Source organism: Microcaecilia unicolor, chromosome 1 (assembly GCF_901765095.1).
Source record: "Microcaecilia unicolor chromosome 1, aMicUni1.1, whole genome shotgun sequence".
Taxonomy (NCBI): domain Eukaryota; kingdom Metazoa; phylum Chordata; class Amphibia; order Gymnophiona; family Siphonopidae; genus Microcaecilia; species Microcaecilia unicolor.
The window spans coordinates 287,381,471-287,400,562 of NC_044031.1; the positions used below are offsets into that span (position 1 = coordinate 287,381,471).

At 44.7% G+C, this 19,092-nt stretch overlaps 1 protein-coding gene across 1 annotated transcript in view; it reads right to left on the reverse strand.

Moving 5' to 3' along the window:
- Positions 1-4,073: 4,073 nt before the first annotated feature.
- The window catches only part of ZNF622 (zinc finger protein 622), a 29,453-nt gene continuing 14,434 nt past the window's right edge, over positions 4,074-19,092 (reverse strand). Inside the window, exons 6-7 of the mRNA XM_030207263.1 lie at positions 15,911-16,054; positions 4,074-4,710 (exon numbers count right to left, since the gene is read on the reverse strand). Coding sequence (XP_030063123.1) covers positions 4,583-4,710; positions 15,911-16,054 — 272 coding nt within the window. The 3' untranslated portion in view covers positions 4,074-4,582. The remainder of the gene's footprint in view (positions 4,711-15,910; positions 16,055-19,092) is intronic.

The following is a 19,092-nucleotide window of genomic DNA, read 5'->3' on the forward strand; positions in this document are numbered from 1 at the left end:
CGATCTATTTTGGCGGCGGCGCAACAGCTGGCCGGAACCGTATTTTCAAAAAAGATGGCCGGCCATCTTTTTTTTCGATAATATGGTGTGGGCTGGCGAAATGCCTTGGATTTCACCGGGTTTGAGATCGCCAGTTTTGTTTTTCCGCGATAATGGAAAAAACTGCCGGCGATTCAAACCCGGCGAAATCCAAGGCATTTGGCCGTGGGAGGAGCCAGCATTTGTAGTGAAATAATCCCCCTCACATGCCAGGACACCAACCAAATTAGCTTCCAGGTGCATAGCACCCTTCCCTTGTGTGCTGAGTCCCCCAAATCCCACTGCCCACAAGTGTGCAACATTACCCTAGCCCTAAGGGCTGAAGGGGGGCACCTACATGTGGGTACAGTGGGTTTTGGGGGGTTTGGGAGGGCTCAACATTACCCACCACAAGTGGAACAGGTAGGGGGGAGGATGGGCCTGGCTCTGCCTTTCTGCAGTCCACTGCAACCAACAACAACTGTTCCAGGGACCTGCATACTGCTGTCAGGGTGCTGGGTATGACATTTGAGGCTGGCATACAGGCTGGCAAAAAAGGTTTGTATTTTAATAATTTTAGTGTGGGAGGGGGTTGGCGACCACTGGGGGAGTAAGGGGAGGTCATCCCCCATTCCCTCCAGTGGTCATCTGGTCAGTTGGGGCACTTCTTGAGGCTTGGTCGTGAAAATAAAAGGACCAAGTAAACCCGGCGAAATACTGCTTATCGCCGGGTTTTATTTTTCCATTATCCGCAAAAGCCGGCCATCTGGTAGCCACGCCCAAGCCTGCCCATGTCCCGCTTTCGCCGCAAACACACCCCTTTGAACTTTCGCCAGCGAGGCGAAGGGAAAGCGGCGAAACTATCACAAATGTAGCTTTCGATTATACGCTTTTTGACGCTTTTGCGAAATCGCCGGCCATATCCAGATTTGTGTCGGGAAATAGCCGGCGATTACTTTCGATTATAAGCTGGATAGTAACATAGTAGATGACGGCAGAAAAAGACCTGCACGGTCCATCCAGTCTGCCCAACAAGATAAACTCATATGTGCCGCTTTTTGTGTATACCTTACCTTGATTTGTACCTGTCTTTTTCAGGGCACAGACCGCCCCCCCAACCACCAGCCCCGCCTCCCACCACCAGCTCTGGCACAGACCGTATAAGTTTGCCCAGCACTATCCCCGCCACCAAATCACGGCTAAGCTCCTGAGGATCCCTTCCTTCTGAACAGGATTCCTTTATGTTTGAATTCCGTTACCGTTTTCATCTCGGGAGGGCATTCCAAGCATCCACCACTCTCTCTGTGAAAAAATGTAGTATTTCTAGGATAAGCCGCATAAAATGTATTGTACTTTTTTGGGGATCTTGCCAAATACTTGTGACCTGGATTGGCCACTGTTGGAAACAGGATGCTGGGCTTGATGGACCTTTGGTCTGTCCCAGTATGGCAATACTTATGTACATATGTAACTGAAATTAAACTCAATTAGTTTATTGTTACGCTAGTCTAAAACCATATCTGAAAAATGGAGTAACATGGGCAGAATGAATCCTTGGAGCAACTGAAACACCATTCATAAGTGCTTTTAATCTAACAATCACACCCAACAATTCTAAGAAAGCAGCTCTTTACGAATTTTCTGATTTAATGAAAATATTTAATTTTTTCCAATTGCAGTAAACTGCACATAAATAGTAATTTACACAAATTTGAATCATATAAAGATTAGATCTGTTTTTATGAACATTACTGTTACTAAAATGACTCAGGCAGATTCCAACCATGCAAATATTGAGTTTCTGAACCATTTTGTTCCTTTCTTGTTAAGTCCTTCTCCCACCTATACATTATTACAAAAGACAGATGAAACGTCAAAAAGGACATGGGAGTAGGTTTTTAGCTTGCTTCTAGGAGTCCTGGTTTAATGACAGGACACATTGGCTGCTGTGATAAGTCTGTGTAGACATTTTGAAAGGATTTCCTCAGCAAAGATGGTTAAAAAGATCTTGGCTTTGGAGACCTGTAATCCAGACAGTACTGTAAGAAAGCCATAGGATAGACAGCATAAAAAAATATTCAAAAAGAATGGGGGGGGGGGGGGGGGGGGAAATAAGGAGAAATGTATTTAAGAATAAATAACTGCAGTGTGAAATAAAGCAATTCGTAACATCTGGTCCGATATGGTTTGGTGACAGTGATGACTCGTCCAGAGCTTTAGGAAGAATATTTAAAACTATGTTAAGCATGGACTAGTAATACATATCCCAGCTGATATGAGAATATTCATTATCGTCTACACATAGAGAAGAGAACAGAAGCTATGTTAATTAAGAAACAAATGTTAATAAGGCCATAGACATTTAAGCCACTGGAAGAAACAGTACTTCACCCACAGTGAGAGAATGGTTCTTAGGATTAAATATCTCAACTGCCAGGGAAGCCTACAAAGATGGTCTTCCACTACAGTCTTTTATCAGGGGGTTCCTAAAACACTCTGAAAAAAGCCACAATAGAAAACAACTCCCAACAGGGAGAATAACTTATTGTAACCAAGCAATCTTAGATTATGAAAATATTGCTTAAGCAATACTCCATTCAGTTAATATCATCTAATCACTGGAAAAAATATATAAATATATAACTCTGCACAATGAAAAATTAAAAAATAGACTTAATTTATCAAAACAATAATGCTTGCCCATTTAAATAAACATTCATAATATTCTCAGCTCACTGTAACACAGGTCAATCATCGTTCCTAGACAAGGGACCACCCCCCCCTTATTTCGTTGTGTGCATCAGGAGTCCATCAAACATATCCACATATTCCTGAAAGTTGTAGATATAGATCTCCATTGATCAAAAAACAGTTGTTCCGCAAAGCTAAACTTATTAACTGGAGGATAAAGTCTGTCAGAACCTTCACTGGATGAGGACGTTGATTCAAAACACATTCTATCACAGAGAGGGCTTCATATTGCGGTACAACAGTGTATAACGACTGTACATCCATTGTTACAACAAGGCTGTAGATGGTATAATCTGAAGATTTTAAATTTTTTTGAGAAAAGGAGGTTGACCTAATGTCTTATAAATCTTTGGCAGTGTTACAAGATAGAGAACAGTCTTCATCTGATTTGCCTATATCTTGTATATTACAATATACTGATCTGTCTCCGAAAATAGCAAAAATCATTCAGAAACATTGGCAGGTTTTATCAGTACATGGTGTGTTTGCTCAGCAACATTGTATGATTTCATATTCAAGAGCAGATAATTTATCGGATTTGCTTTGCTGTTCAGATGTGTGTTCTGAGAGAAAGATTTAGAATCCAGGACATACTAAATGTGGCCAGTGTGTTATTCATGCAGTCACTAAGGAAACATCTAAATTTTGGGATGAGGTCAGTCAAAAATGGATTGATATTAAATGTTCTACCGCCTGTATTTTGAAAGCAAAGATATATTTAACTAATTGTACTTGTGGACTAAAATATGTCGGTCAAACAAAATGAATTCTTAAAACAAGGTTAATAGAGCATAATCAATGTATCAATACAGGAAAGATCAAGTGGGACATTTCAAGTTGACTACACCAAAGAGAACAAAAATGGATTTACAAATTGCAAACTGTGATACCAAAAGGGCTTAATGGTTTTATGGAGTGGGAGGTGTTCTACTGAATTTTAGTTCCATCTGCATAATGATGCAATCTCGTACGTGGCTCTTTTTGAAAGCGTTATATTCTGGTCGCTGCCATTTTGTTGAAAAGCTGAAGAAGTTTGATGGACTCTTCCTGATGCAGACAACAAGGGAATCCCTTGACTAGGAACAATGATTAATCTGTGTTACAGTAAGCTGGTAATATTTTGAATGTTTATTTAAATGGACAAGCATTGTTGTGATTGATTTGGGACTTTTGTTTTGATAAGTACACCTTATACATTTATACATTTTTTTCAGTGATTAGATGATATTAACTGGAGTACTGCTTAAGCTATATTTTCATAATCTAAGATTACTTAGCTACAATAAGTTTTTCTCCCTGTTTAGAGTTGTTTTCTATTGTGGATTTTTTTTTTTTTTTTGGACCGTCTTAGGAAACCCATGATAAAAGCCTGTAGTGGAAGACTACTATCTTTGTAGGCTTTCCTGGCAGTTGAAGTTTCGTTTGTTAATTAGTATCAATAAGCTTGCAATTCTGTGTCATTATCTTGAGCAAAAATAGATTGTGGTGGTTATACTTAAATGTTTTTGCTCTTCAACATTTTGATTTTTCACAGGATTAAATAAAATGATAGCAATGCAGCATACAGGTGAAGACAGAAGTATGAAAAATGTGGAGTATGGCTCTGAAAGTCTTTTAAAGACCCTAAGGTTAAACTGGCTTCAATTTGCTGATAAAATGTGGCAAGTGGAAGGGAAGCTGTGGCTCGGTTTTACTCTGATGAATGTTTATTGAAGACAATGTATGTAAACTGAACTTAATTTTTTTTTTCAATAGCAAGCCAGAAAAACAGTATAACATTCCAGTTGACCATGTGCTGGTAGTCCACAGGGGCTCAGAATCTGACTTGTGGCCGGAAATGCATCTGCTTGGTGGCATTGTTGCTCATGCCAGTCTTCAGCATCCACTTGGATTTCATCCTTTGGATATACTGCATGTCACGCTCCCGAGCGAGAGCTGTACCTATAAATACACAGAGAAAAAGAGGGGCAAAAATAACCATGGCTGTGGCATGTAAATCCCATGCTAATTAAAAATCAGCAGTTAGTACATTCAAGACTGGTTGCCGAAGAAAAGAAAATTCTTGATCATTCCCAGCCCTGAGTCTTTAGAGAAATAGCACATAACAATTCTTGGTAAATAGCAGTATTTTTCCCTCCACAAACATAAAATATAAATGCTTTAAATCTTAATTTGATTTTTTGGGATTACTGACAACTGGTGTTAGTCTGACGGTGCAATTTCCACACCACTTATTCTGTAGCCCACAAGCCACCATAGTTTGTAATGGAATAAAGAGCACAACATACCTGGGTTACACCAGAACACAAGAAAAGTATGTGTCACGAACTATTGCACTCAGCTTTCTCTAAGCTACTAGAAAATATCAGGCATAATAACAATTTGAGAATTATCAGGTATCTCTACATTTGACCGTTTATAAGATTCATTTTCCTTTCTGATTTTGCTTGGCATTGTAAAAATCCCAGGAATTTTTAGAATGGGCGAGACATTTGCCCAGCATTTTCCTTCTACTTCTTTGTGCATCTAGCCGAGTTAAATCCATCCTCATCTGACATACAGCGTGAAATTACATTTTACCTTTAGTCCTTCCAGACCAGTCCAGATGAATGGTTTGCCTTCTCTTACCAGCAGATAGAGACTGAGACATCATTGTTTAAGTATCCTGTGCAGTCCCTCACTAGTATTCAGTATTTTAATAAAGCAGAAAACAACATAATATCCTCCCACAAAACCTAGGGACAAGAAACAATCTATTCCAAATTTCAGCTAGGCAACACTACAACTGAAGTATGGTTGTAAAGAAAAGGAAGAATACATATTGGCCACTTATTGCCCAGACAAAAAAAAGATGCCCACCTGTAGCTTATAGCCTAGGGATAGAGATGGTGGAAGCAATTCTACAGATACAGCAGATAACGTTAACACCCCTTGCTGCAGATAAAAGCCTCAGTGGACCCTTACTGCAGCAGAAGATAACTTTTTTCATTAACCTCTGTGGTTTAAGAGGATTAACTACAACTAAGTGGACTTCTGCAGATAAAGAGGAGATAATGTACTGCTATATTTATGCTACAAATACTATATTTAAATCAACAGGGCATACCAAGAGTTCACCAAAAACCGGAAGAGGAATATTGCCTTAAGAAAAGCTGCAAAAAGCAACTGATGCCTAATTTTAAAGGACAAAGAAAAGAAGTATGAGAGTGATAACTTCTTAACACAGTTGAGGGCTTCTATAGAAAACGAAATGGAAAGAGAAAAAGGAGACCTCAGTGGGAGCGTCAGAAGAAAGGTATATGCCAAAAAAGAAACAGGAGCCTAAGAAGGGAACCAGCACGAGAAAAGCTAGTACTGTGAGAGAAAGGGTTTGGGGGGGGGGAAAAAAAAAGGCATCATAAGACATGCTGATGCAGACGGAGGAGGAGGTGATCCAAAAAATGAGCACAAGTAAAAGGGCTGATGCAGACAGAGAAAGCAGCATAAGGACAAAGGCTCAGACCTATCAATAGCAGCGAAAAGAAACAATAAGAGAGGAGATCCAGAACTGCAAGAGACAAATGAAAAGACGTCAAAACGAAGAGGAAGACGACAGACCTGGAAGTGGATAATTAATGACTGAGCTCCTAGCGTATTTGGAAAACAAGGGAAAAAAAAAAATCAATAAATATGATGGATTCCAGGAGAGGGCAAGATTACCCAAGTTGAGTAAAGAGTATGGTTAAGGAAGATGAATAAGAGCATTACATGTATAAAAAGGCAATGTACTGATAACACAGAAACTAATCAAATACAATACTATGCGGGATAAATTATTACCCAGAGAATTCTATCCATAAGGTTGCAGGAACAGAAGAAACTGATGACCCCTCCTTCATGGAGAACACACAATGAAAGAAAAAACAAATCATTGAAGTAGAGATATCCCTGATAAACTGGAATCTAAATGGATCAAGATCAAAGATCACGAGAAAGATCTAAAACATCAAACAAACATGCTGCATTAATGGAGGAAGACCTTAAATTGATATGCCCCAAAATATATAAGTAACAGCTGAAACACAAAAACTGCAAGAGATACGAAGAGATATCAAAACAAACAAGAGATATCAAAAGAAACAAAAACACACATACACAAAAAGTAGTATTAGTCCAGCGAAATTACCACCAACTAAAGCTGAAACAAAAATAATGGAGAAACTTTTACAATGATCCTGAAGAGTACAGTTGAGAAGCAGAATGGCTACCCTGAATATTGGAACAATATGGAAAAGGTAAACAAAGTAATGGAATATCTAGAAGTAACGGGTTGGAAACCAGACCCTATACTGGAAAAGCACTAGCCCAGATGAAGTAAGACTTGGAAGACTGCTAAAAAGTTTGGCTGCCTAACCAATTGATAACATCGCAATAGCAAATAAGAGCAAATGTTTTTCCAAAGGGAGATCCAAGAAAATTAGATCCATTACTTCTCTATCTGCAGTCAAACAATTATTCACTGCAATAGATGCCGTGAATATATGAAACCAAAGACTACTTAATGCTGAATAAAGAAGAGCAGAAATCTCAATATAGAATGGACTGACTATAAGAAAGCCTCTGACGGCATACCACATTTGTGGATATTTTGACTTGAAATGTACAAAATAATGTACTTGATCAATCCAGGGATTAAGTTCACCATGAAAATGTGGGAGACCATATTCTATCTGAACTGTGAAGATAGACAATTTATCATTCCCATCATCAAAATCCAGTGATGCATTTTAGGAAGACTCACTGTTGCCTCTTTGCTTTGTTTGGCACTTAGTCCACAGAGTACTCTTACTAACTCTTTGGGCTATGGGTTTAGCCTTAATCCTATAGATGGTAAAGATCCAGAGATTACACCACATTTATTAATTGAAGATCTACAGTTACAGTGACCAGCAACTGGCAGAACTCCAGATAGTGAAAAGTTTCTCAGATGTCACTAAGATAACTTAGGACCTGGACAAATATGCCAAGGCAACCTTCCTTAGAGGAAAACTGAGAAGAACATCTCTAACTGATGACTATAACATATATCAAGCATTGATCTTAATTACAAATACAAAATTCCTAATACAATCACTTTATTCAAACATTATAACTTCTCCTATAAAATCAACATATACCCCACAGAACCCCCGAGTGAGTTAGTGTATTCCTTTCTGTCCCACTTCCACAGTCCATCAGTCTTAGCAAAAAAGTCTCATACTGAGACGATATCTTCACTTGCAATAAAGCTGTATGAAATGTTGAAAAAGGTAAAATTATGTATAATCATACCTGATAATTTTCTTTCCATTAATCATAGCTGATCAATCCATAGACTGGTGGGTTGTGTCCATCTACCAGCAGGTGGAGATAGAGAGCAAACTTTTGCCTCCCTATATGTGGTCATGTGCTGCCGGAAACTCCTCAGTATGTCGATATCAAAGCTCCATCCGCAGGACTCAGCACTTAGAGAATTACACCCACGAAGGGACACTCTGCCCAGCTCACCACCGCCGAAACGGGGGAGGGGAATTAACCCAGCTCATCCCCACACAAGTGGGGGAGGGGAATCCGTCCAGCTCATCCCCGCGGAGTGGGGGAGGGACACCACACCCGCCGATGCGGGGGGATCTGGCTTATCCTGCAACCGCAACCGCGGGAGGAGCTGACTGACCCTAACACCGCCGAAGCGGGAGGGGTACAAAGCTGCCCTACAGCCGCACGAAGCGGGAGGGAGTGCCGGCAGAATTTATGTCTCAATCCAGCCCCGTAAAACGGAGGGGAGAGGAATGCAGCAGCTCACTGTAACACAAACTCGTCTCAACTCTTGAAGAATCCAAGTGAAAGAAGAACTTGAACACGAAGTCCTCCTGAAGTAACTGAAGGCTAAACTTGAACCTAAAATTCAACCAGAATATAAACAGTACAGATATCTGGGAGGGGCTATGGATTGATCAGCTATGATTAATGGAAAGAAAATTATCAGGTATGATTATACATAATTTTACCTTCCATATCATCAAGCTGATCAATCCATAGACTGGTGGGATGTACCGAAGCAGTACTCACCCAGGGCGGGACATAGAAATCCCTGACCTCAACACTGAAGCTCCAAACCGGGCCTCCGCCCGTGCAGCCACAGTCAAACGGTAATGCTTGGAAAATGTATGAGCCGAAGCCCACGTTGCCGCCTTGCATATCTCTTCCAAGGAGACGGATCCGGCCTCTGCCATCGAGGCCGCCTGAGCTCTCGTGGAGTGAGCCTTCAGCTGGATAGGCGGCACCTTCCCCGCGGCCACATAAGCCGCTGCAATGGCTTCCTTGACCCATCTTGCCACTGTAGGCTTAGCATCCTGCAGACCCTTACGAGGACCTGCAAACAGGACAAACAGATGATCCGATTTCCGGAAATCATTGGTCACTTCCAAGTATCTGATGATGACTCGTCTCACATCCAGATATTCAAGAGCGGAGTACTCCTCTGGGTAGTCCTCCCTACGAAAGGAAGGGAGACAGAGCTGCTGATTCACATGGAAGCGAGAACCAATCTTGGGCAGGAAGGCAGGCACTGTGCGAATAGTCACTCCTGCCTCAGTGAACTGCAGAAAAGGCTCTCGACATGAGAGCGCCTGGAGCTCGGAAACCCTTCTGGCTGAAGTGATAGCCACCAAAAAGACTGCTTTCAACGTCAGGTCTTTCAGAGATGCCCTCGACAAGGGTTCCAAAGGCGGCTTCTGCAATGCTCTTAGCACCAGGCTGAGATTCCACGCAGGCACCACTGAGTGCAGAGGAGGGCGCAGGTGATTAACTCCCTTGATAAAGCGCACCACATCTGGCTGCGAAGCCAGGGAAGCACCCTTCAGGCGGCCCCTGAAGCAAGCCAGAGCCGCTACCTGGACTTTAAGGGAACTGAGCGACAGGCCTTTCTCCAGACCTTCTTGCAGGAACGCCAACACTGAAGAAATTGGAGCAGTGAAGGGAGAAAGTGAGCCTGCTTCACACCATGCTGCAAAGATACGCCAAACCCTGGCGTAAGCAGTAGAAGTAGAGCGCTTCCTCGCTCTCAGCATAGTGGCGATGACCTTGTCTGAGAAGCCCTTCTTCCTCAGACGCTGCCGCTCAATAGCCAGGCCGTAAGACCAAAGGGAGAGGGATACTCCATCACCACGGGACCCTGAGGTAACAGGCCCTGCTCCACTGACAGGCGCAGAGGATCGTCGACTGAGAGCCTGAACAAGTCCGCATACCAGGGACGTCTGGGCCAATCCGGACCCACCAGGATTACCCTGCCGGGATGCTTTGCCACCCAGTCTAGCACCCTGCCCAACATGGGCCAGGGCGGGAACACATAGAGGAGCTCTTGTGTCGGCCACTGTTGGAGAAGAGCATCTACTCCCAGGGATCGAGGGTCCCGTCCTCTGCTGAAAAAGCGCGGCACTTGGCCATTGGCCGATGACGCCATCAGATCTAGGCTCGGCTGGCCCCAGCGCTTCGTGATGTCCAAGAACGCCTGAGCAGATAGTTGCCACTCTCCGGGCTCCAAGGTATGGCGACTGAGAAAGTCCGCCTTGACATTCATGACTCCGGCAATGTGGGCCGCTGAAAGCTGCTCCAGGTTCGCTTCCGCCCACTGGCAAAGACTCATAGCCTCCTGGCTAGAGGGGCGCTCTTGGTACCTCCCTGGCGGTTGATATAGGCCACAGCCGTGGCATTGTCCGACAGGACCCGTACAGGCTTCAACACCAGTACCGGGATGAACTCCAATAACACCAACCGAATGGCTCTGAGTTCCAGGAGGTTGATAGACCACTTGCCTCTGCAGGAGACTAGAGCCCCTGCGCTGTCCTTCCCAAGCAGTGGGCTCCCCAGCCCATCAAAGAGGCGTCTGTCGTGACGACAATCCACTCCGGGGTCACCAGAGGCAATCCTGCAGACAACTGGTCTGTCTGCGTCCACCAGCTCAGCGCCTTGCGCACTGCTGGGTCCACGGGAAGGCGCACAGCATAATCCTCCGACATCGGAGTCCAGCACAGCAGCAGAGATAGCTGTAGTGGTCTCATATGAGCCCTGGCCCAGGGCACTACTTCCATCGTGGCCGTCATAGAGCCCAACAGCTGCCCGTAGTCCCAAGCCCGAATAGGAGAGGCTACTAGGAACTAGTCCACCTGAGCCTGAAGCTTGACAATCCGATTGTCTGGCAGGAACACTCTGCCCACTTGGGTGTCGAATCGAACTCCCAGATACACCAGGGACTGAGTCGGGCGCAGCTGGCTCTTCTTCCAGTTGATGATCCATCCCAGGGAGTTCAAAAGAGCAACTACCCGGTCCATAGCTTTGCCGCACTCTGCATAAGAGGGGGGCTCGGATCAAACAGTCGTCCAGATAAGGATGGACTTGTACTCCTTCCTTTAGCAGGAAGGCCGCTATGACCCCCATTACTTTGGAAAAGGTCCGCGGAGCAGTAGCCAACCCGAAAGGGAGGGCTCTGAACTGGAAGTGTCGTCTCAGGACTGTAAAACGCAGAAAGCGTTGGAGAGGAGGCCAGATGGGAATATGCAGGTACGCTTCCTTGATGTCCAAGGAAGCCAAGACCTCTCCTGCCTTCACTGCCGCTATAAGAGAGCGGAGAGTCTCCATGCGAAAGTGCCTCACTTTCCAGGCCCGATTGACCCCTTTGAGGTCGAGGATAGGCCGGACAGAACCTCCTTTCTTTGGAACCACCAAGTAAATGGAGTAACGTCCCTTGCCAATCTGATTTTTTGGCACCGGAACGACCGCACCCAGGCGGATCAGGTTGTCCAAGGTCTGCTGCACTACCACAGCTTGACCGGAGACTTGCAGGGAGAGAGTACAAACCCGTCTCTTAAGGGTTGGCAGAACTCTAGCTTGTAGCCGTCTCTGATGACTTCCAGCACCCACGCGTCTGAAGTTATAGTGGTCCACTCGCCCAGAAACGAGGACAGCCGTCCTCCAATCTGCACTGGGGCGTGGACCAAGGCCCCGTCATTGGGTACGAGACCCTGGGGGAGGACCGGAGGGAGCACCTCCGGGACGGCGGTCTCTGCGAAAGGAATGCTGCTTGGGGGAGAAATTCCTCTTGAAGGAAGAGGGGGCAGAGGAACCAGACTTGCCCGGGCGGTACCGATGGGCTTCCTGCAACCGTCCTCTGGAGGTATCGGGACGAGTACTAACCCGAGCCCTGACCTCTGGTAATTTCTTGCCCTTAGACGTGCCGAGATCGGTCACGATTTTGTCCAGCTCGACCCCAAAGAGCAGCTTGCCTTTAAAAGGCAATCTAGCCAGGCGGGATTTAGAGGCGTGGTCAGCAGACCAATGTTTCAGCCAAAGCCACCGCCGCGCAGAGACTGTCTGAGCCATGCCTTTAGCTGAGGCTCTCCAGACATCATACAGCAAGTCTGCCAAATAGGCTAAGCCCGATTCCAGGGCCGGCCAATCAGCCCTCAAGGAATGATCCGAGGGGGAAGCCCGCTGCACCATAGTCAGGCACGCCCTGGCCACATAGGAGCCGCAAACTGAGGCCTGCAAACTTAAAGCAGCTGCCTCAAAGGACGACCTTAAGGCCGCCTCCAATCTTCTGTCTTGGGCGTCCTTTAGGGCCGTGCCACCTTCCACCGGCAACGCCGTTTTCTTAGTCACCGCAGTGATTAAAGAATCCACGGTAGGCCACAGATAGGCCTCACGTTCACTCACAGCCAAAGGATAGAGGCGGGACATAGCCCTAGCCACTTAAAGGCTCGTTTCCGGGACAACCCATTGAGCCGCAATTAAGGTGTGCATGGCATCATGCACGTGGAAGGTTCTAGGCGGGCGCTTCGTCCCCAGCATAATGGCAGAGCCAACAGGGGCTGAGGGAGAGACGTCCTCCGGAGAGGAAATCTTCAAAGTGTCCATGGCCTGTAACAACAGGTTGGGCAAATCCTCTGGGCTAAAAAGCCGCGCTGCAGAGGGGTCATCCGCTCCATCCGAGCGGGGATCTATCTCCTCCAAGGAATCCGCAAAGGATCGTTGGGAGACCTCAGACACGCTGCCCTCATCTACATCGGAGGAGACAAAAGTCCTCCAAGGCCTGGAAATCAACCCGAGGGCGTTTACCTCTGGGAACCTCAACCTCTTTATCCGAAGAGGGAGCAGGGGCAGCGTTTTGCATGAGGAAGGCCCGATGCAGCAGCAAAACAAACTCGGGGGAGAAACCCCCCAGACTGTGCACTTCCGCAGCCTGGGCAACAGCCCTAGACGCACTCTCAACCGGCGCTCGCAATAGCGGGGGAGAGACATGCTGCGCATCCAAAATGGCGTCCGGCGCGAAACTCCGTGAAGGAGCCGCGCGGGAAGAACGGCGCTTAACTTTAGCCGCTTTGTGCCGTCGCCCAAATTAAGGGCGTTCATGGCATTAATGTCTCCAACCTCAAGGGCGGCCCCGAAGAAGCCGTCCGAGCCGCGTGGCCGGCCAAGATGGCGGAGGCGAGGAGCGGGGGATGGGCGTTTATGGCGGGAAAAAACCGCCACGCCGGAGGAACGACCGGGACATTCATCGGTCACTAAACTATCACCCATCAAGGGCGAATCAGGTTGTAAAACCCCCGCATCCCCTCTAGAAGCGCTCCAGCGATCCGGGGAGCGACCCTTTGCGCCCTCGCCCTCCGACGCCATTGCCACGAGGAGAAGAATCGGGGAACCCCCTGCCCGCTATAAAAAGGTAAAATTACCTGCTTGCCGCTCCGAGCTGTAACGAACTGGTGTCCCAGTGAGTAGCTGCAATGAACGTTTAAAGAAACGTCGAATTAAACGCCTTTAAAGACGTTTAAACATTTTTTTTTTTTTTAAACGGAGCCAGCGGGAGGGGGGAGAAAAGGAGGGACCTGGCACCACCAGGTTTGCACTTGCTCAAAAGAGCCCTCAACCCCAGGCCTCAACAAAACCTAAGGATTAGGCTTGGAGGCCTAGCCAGAGCTGCTGCTGTGTGTGACCACCACCTGCTGAGATAGAGAACATACTGGGGAGTTTCCGGCAGCACATGACCACATATAGGGAGGCAAAAGTTTGCTCTCTATCTCCACCTGCTGGTAGATGGACACAACCCACCAGTCTATGGATTGATCAGCTTGATGATATGGAACTTCACAGTTCTCTTCACCAGAAGGATCAACTACCACCTACTATCACTCCAAATAGGTTCCTCTATTGTCTCTCACTCATGTGCAAAATACAATATGAGCCCAGTCTCAAGTGGGACAAAAAGGAACACGCTAATTAACTCACTCGGGGTGTTCTGTGGGATATATGTTTGATTTTATAGGAGAAGTTGTAAAGTTTGAATAAAGTGATTGTATTTGGAATTTTGTATTTGTAATTAAGCTCAACACTTGATATATGTTGTAATTATTGTTGATTTTTGTAAGTGATTACCCTGTTGAATATATATAGTAACTGATGAGATAAAAGAACTTAAAATAAGAGGTGTATATATAAATATCTAGGCGTAGAACAATGAGTGACAATGAAGAATAAATCATCGAGAGAAAAAGATCAGAGAATAATATTTCAGGAAACTAAAATTGATATCCAAGCGAGCATTAACATCATGGAATAAAATATAAGCCATTAATCAGATGGCAATTCCATGCTCATACAACTCTGGACCTATAAACCACTCTTAAATATCCTGAAAAGCTCGATGAACAAACAAGAAAAAGTCTTAAAAGTATGAAACTGTGGTTTGTTGCTTTTGTTTTTTTAATTTTCTAATAATCAGATTTTTACTGCTACGTTCCTTTTCACTAAATATTTGAAGGAAGTCCTTGTTCTTTTTAAGCAAGTAGAAATAAATTATTTCTCGTTGTTATTACATTTATCTTAAATCTTGAGTTAATGAGGTGGAAGGGGCATTTGATACTTTATCTACTGAAAACAGTTTGAACTTGACCATTTCTGGAAAGCTCAACTGAAGATTTCTTCAAGAGTCACCTTATTAGTAGCTTTTGCCTCAGGTAGAGAAATTAATAAGTTCTGAAAAAAAGTATTTTTAAAAAAAGGATCACTTGTTTTGTGGTCATATGATCTAAATATTCTTGGTTGTTTCTTGAGCTACACAACAATGTTGTAAAATGCCATTTTTCCCCAAGGTCTGGGGCAATTGTTTTGATTGAACCTTTTCCCTTAGGTTCCCCTGCAAGTCTTTCATTACTCTTCAGGGAACTGGATATGTATTTTCTGATCCAGCACATCTGAAGACATTTCTTTCTAAGCATAAAAAAGTGAAGTTTCTCCTACTGTTTAGGGCAGTGTTTTTCAACTGGTGTGCCACAGCTGCTCCCCAGGGATTCCAGGAATCCCCTCCAGATCATAGGAGTTGCGCGATTTGCCTCAACTTCCTCCTCCCACCCCTCAGGTCTCTCTTCTCTCCGTGGAAATTCTTCAAACTGCAGTTGCCAGCAGGTATAGAACAGGCCTTCCTCTGGCCAGCTCCAGGGTCCTTCTTTCTGATGCGACTTCCTTTTGCCACGTGGGAGGGACGCAGCAGAGGGAAAGACTCGGGGCAGCCAGAGCAAGGCCTGTTCTAATAGCTGCTGGCAACTGTAAAGTTTGTGGAATCAGAGCAGAGAGAAGAAAGAGGCCCAAGGGGTGGGAGGAAGAAAGCAGGAAGAGATTAGACCCACAGGAGAGAACTTAAGAATAGCTATACTGGGTCAGACCAATGGTTGACCACCATTTTTGAGCCAAATTTTGGGAAAAAGCATTAGTGTTATATAGAAATACAGATTCACAATTTTTAGACTGGGATACTGAGAAAGAAGATGACACTTCACACCAAACTTAACTATTTAATATTAAACATCCGTAATATGAGTATCTTCCCTGCCATTATTCCACTTCTCTTGTTGCCTCTGCAAGATAAGCCCCAGTACAAACACTGAATCTGTTTCAACAAATTAGCCTGAGTGAGGGAAGTGTCAAGAACTCGAGCGATCCAGATTATGAGTCCTGTGTGCCACTCTGCCTAAAAAGCAACTTTGGAGGAGCTAGTCTTTTACTACTTTGTCACATTTCTGCACAGCAGCTACTGGAATGCAAAAAACACTTAGTGCTCTACATAACCACTCACCTGTCCCACTTGTCCAGCCCAAGGCTTTGTATTGCTTTAGTACCCTGCCCACCACATGCTGATTCTTCGAGATGACCACTGCTCTCTGCAAACCAAACCGCTGCTTGTAGTACCGCATCAGAGAACGGTGACCAATCCTGGCACCTGTTAAGATACCAAAATAGAATCCTGTAAGGGTTAATTAAATAAAGGCAATGGTTTAAACCTAATAAACAAGGCATGATGGCAGAGAGAAGCAGATGGAATCATTTTCTGAAGTACAATGCTGCTGTAAATGCAACGAAGGGTCAGAAGACGTCCAAAGATCTGGTGAAATATTCAACAACCATAAGTTAAAGCCTACTATATCAAATACCACAATCTATTTTAAGGTGAGCAGACAGAAGTATTTTGGGTTAGATATTTTCTGTTCTCACTGATCCTTCACTAAAAGAGTTACTACTCAACTCCAGGTCTCTGTGGGCAGCATTTTTAAATGTGAAGGGAGTGGTAGGTAAAGAGCTGAGAGATCCAGAAACAGATTCATTAATCAGTTGATGAGGACAGGGGCGCAGCCATGAGCGGGTCCAAACCCACCCACTTTCATTCAAGATCCACCCAGAAATGGTGCACCCCAGTAACGCAGGATCCAGCATCCCCTGATCGCTCCCACTCCACCGTAGGTCCGGCAGTATTGCTCTTCCTTTCCTTCCCTCAACCCCTGCCACAGCGCTTTCAATTTTACAATACCAGCGCTGCCCGGCAGCAATTCAAACAGGCCTGCTCTGGGAAATGAGGAACATATATAGCCAAACCATATATGTATTTTAGTGTAGTCAAACATTTACACATGGAGGCTGATTTTCTAAATACCCAGGCACTTAACACTAAAGATAACAAAAAATGAATAATACGCAGTAACTGCAAAGATTCCACAATAACCATTGGGGGCATTCCTAATATTCTGTCATTCCATTAACAAAGAAATATTACATGGCAGAATTGTCAATTGTGCCATGCTGAGGCACGCTCACCGCCAAATTCCGTGTTAGGCAGTTAGCACAAACACTATCTGTTAATGAGGCAGTTTTTATTTATTTTAAAATTTTGATATACTGCCTGCAAGCTCAAAAGCTATCGAAGCTGTGTACTTTCAGGTGCAGTAGGTATTTTTCTGTCCCTGGAGGACTCACAATCTAAGACTGTACCTGAGACAATGGAGGGTTAAGTGGCTTGCCGAAGATCACAAGGAGTTGCAGTGAGATTTGAATCAGGCTTCTATGGTACTCAGCCAGCTGCTCTAACCATTAGGCTAAATGTGGCTTAGTAAATAGACTCCAGTAAGGAGTTAGGTCCCTAAATCTGGAAAATCAAATACAGTGCACTCCAATTAAGCGCAAGTCGGATAAGCGCATGCTCTGTTTAACTGTATGCCGTACTTCGGTCCTGTTTTTGGCACCATCAATTTCTATGGAGACAAACTTCGGTTTAGCACACCACTGATAAGTGCAAGATTCGCTTATATGCATGGTTTAAGACCGCTCCTCCGCAGGAAAGACTCCGCATAAGCGCAAGCATGGAATATGGAAGCCGATTGGCTCGTGACAACCAATGAGATTTCAAATTTACTGCCTCTTTAACTGCCACAGGCAGAATAAGTGAAAGAATGTTGTTAGAGCGTATACCGGGGTCGTCGTCGCGGCAGAACTGTAAGACACACTGGCTGAACGAATAGAAGTTCTTAAAAAATTAGAAAAACAAAGACATCTATTGCTAAAGAATATGGTGTCAATCCCAGTCAAATTTCACGTGTCTTGAAGCAGAAAGACCAGCTTCTGGAAGACTGGCAAAACAATACAAATCCACAACGGAAACTAAAACGTGCGGGAAAAGCTGAGGAGGTAGAAGATGCTCTTCTTCGGTGATTTTCTCGAGTCAGGAGCAGACAGTTTCCTGTCAGTGGTCCTCTGCTTATGGAGAAAGCTAACCAGCTAGCTGAAAGTCTTGGACTAACTGAATTCAAAGCCACTGTTGGATGCTTGGAAAGATGGAAGGAGAGGAACAGCATAAAATTTAAGAAACAGCATGGTGAAAAACAAGAAGCTGATGACTTTGGTGCTGAAAATTGGGTTGTTTCAGTTCTTCCTACCATCTTGAACGAGTTTGCACCTCATGACATTTTCAATACTGACGAAAATGGTCTCTACTGGTGAGCGATTCCTGATGGAACACTTGCATTCAAACATGCCGAAACTACTGGAGGTAAAACATCGAAGGACCGACTGACAATCCTCCTTTGCTGCAATATGGATGGGAGTGAGAAGTTGGAACCCCTCGTCATTGTAACACCTCTTCGAAAAAAACTTCATTGGCTCCCTATCAAAGAACGAATCAATTTCAAAGTCCACACACTAATCCACAAGATTATCCACGGTGAATCTCCAGGCTATATGCTCGACCTCCCCACCAGGAACATGTCTACAACCTCACGAACTTACCTCAACCTACACTACCCCAATTGCAAAGGACTCAAGTACAAAACCTATTATGAATCCAACTTCTCCTTCTTAGGCAGCCAACTCTGGAATGCCCTCCCCAGACCAATCCGATCACTCAGTGACCATCTGCCCTTTCGGAAATCACTAAAAACCCATCTGTTCAGGCAAGCCTACCCAAACGATCCAGATTAATTCCCACAAACCCATCTATTCATCACATATCCAGGAGACAATGACAACGACCTAGACTACATCTCCCGCCTCATTTCCCCCTGCTTATCCCCTTTCGCCTCATCGGCCCCTCCCCCAATGCTCACCTACCCTTACTCACACCTCTCCTACTCCCTTGACTCTTGCCCACTCCCCTCCGCCTCATCTACCCTCCAATTGCTCACTTACCCTTGCTCATACTTCTCCTATTCCCCTCATCCCTGCATTTCTACATTCCTATTTCTTTTATTACTCCGATAATACTCAACTTATTTCTCTCCACCAATACTTTGTAATCCCAATTACTATGTAAGCCGCATTGAACCTGCTTTGAGTGGGAAAGTGCAGGGTACAAATGTAATAAATAAAAACAAACAAAATAAATTGGAAAGAGCAAACAGCCCTGTTGCTTCAAGAAAGTTAAGCGACTTCCTGTGTCATACGAGGCTAACGCAAATTCATGGATGACTGGGGAAATTTGGAAGCAGTGGCTAA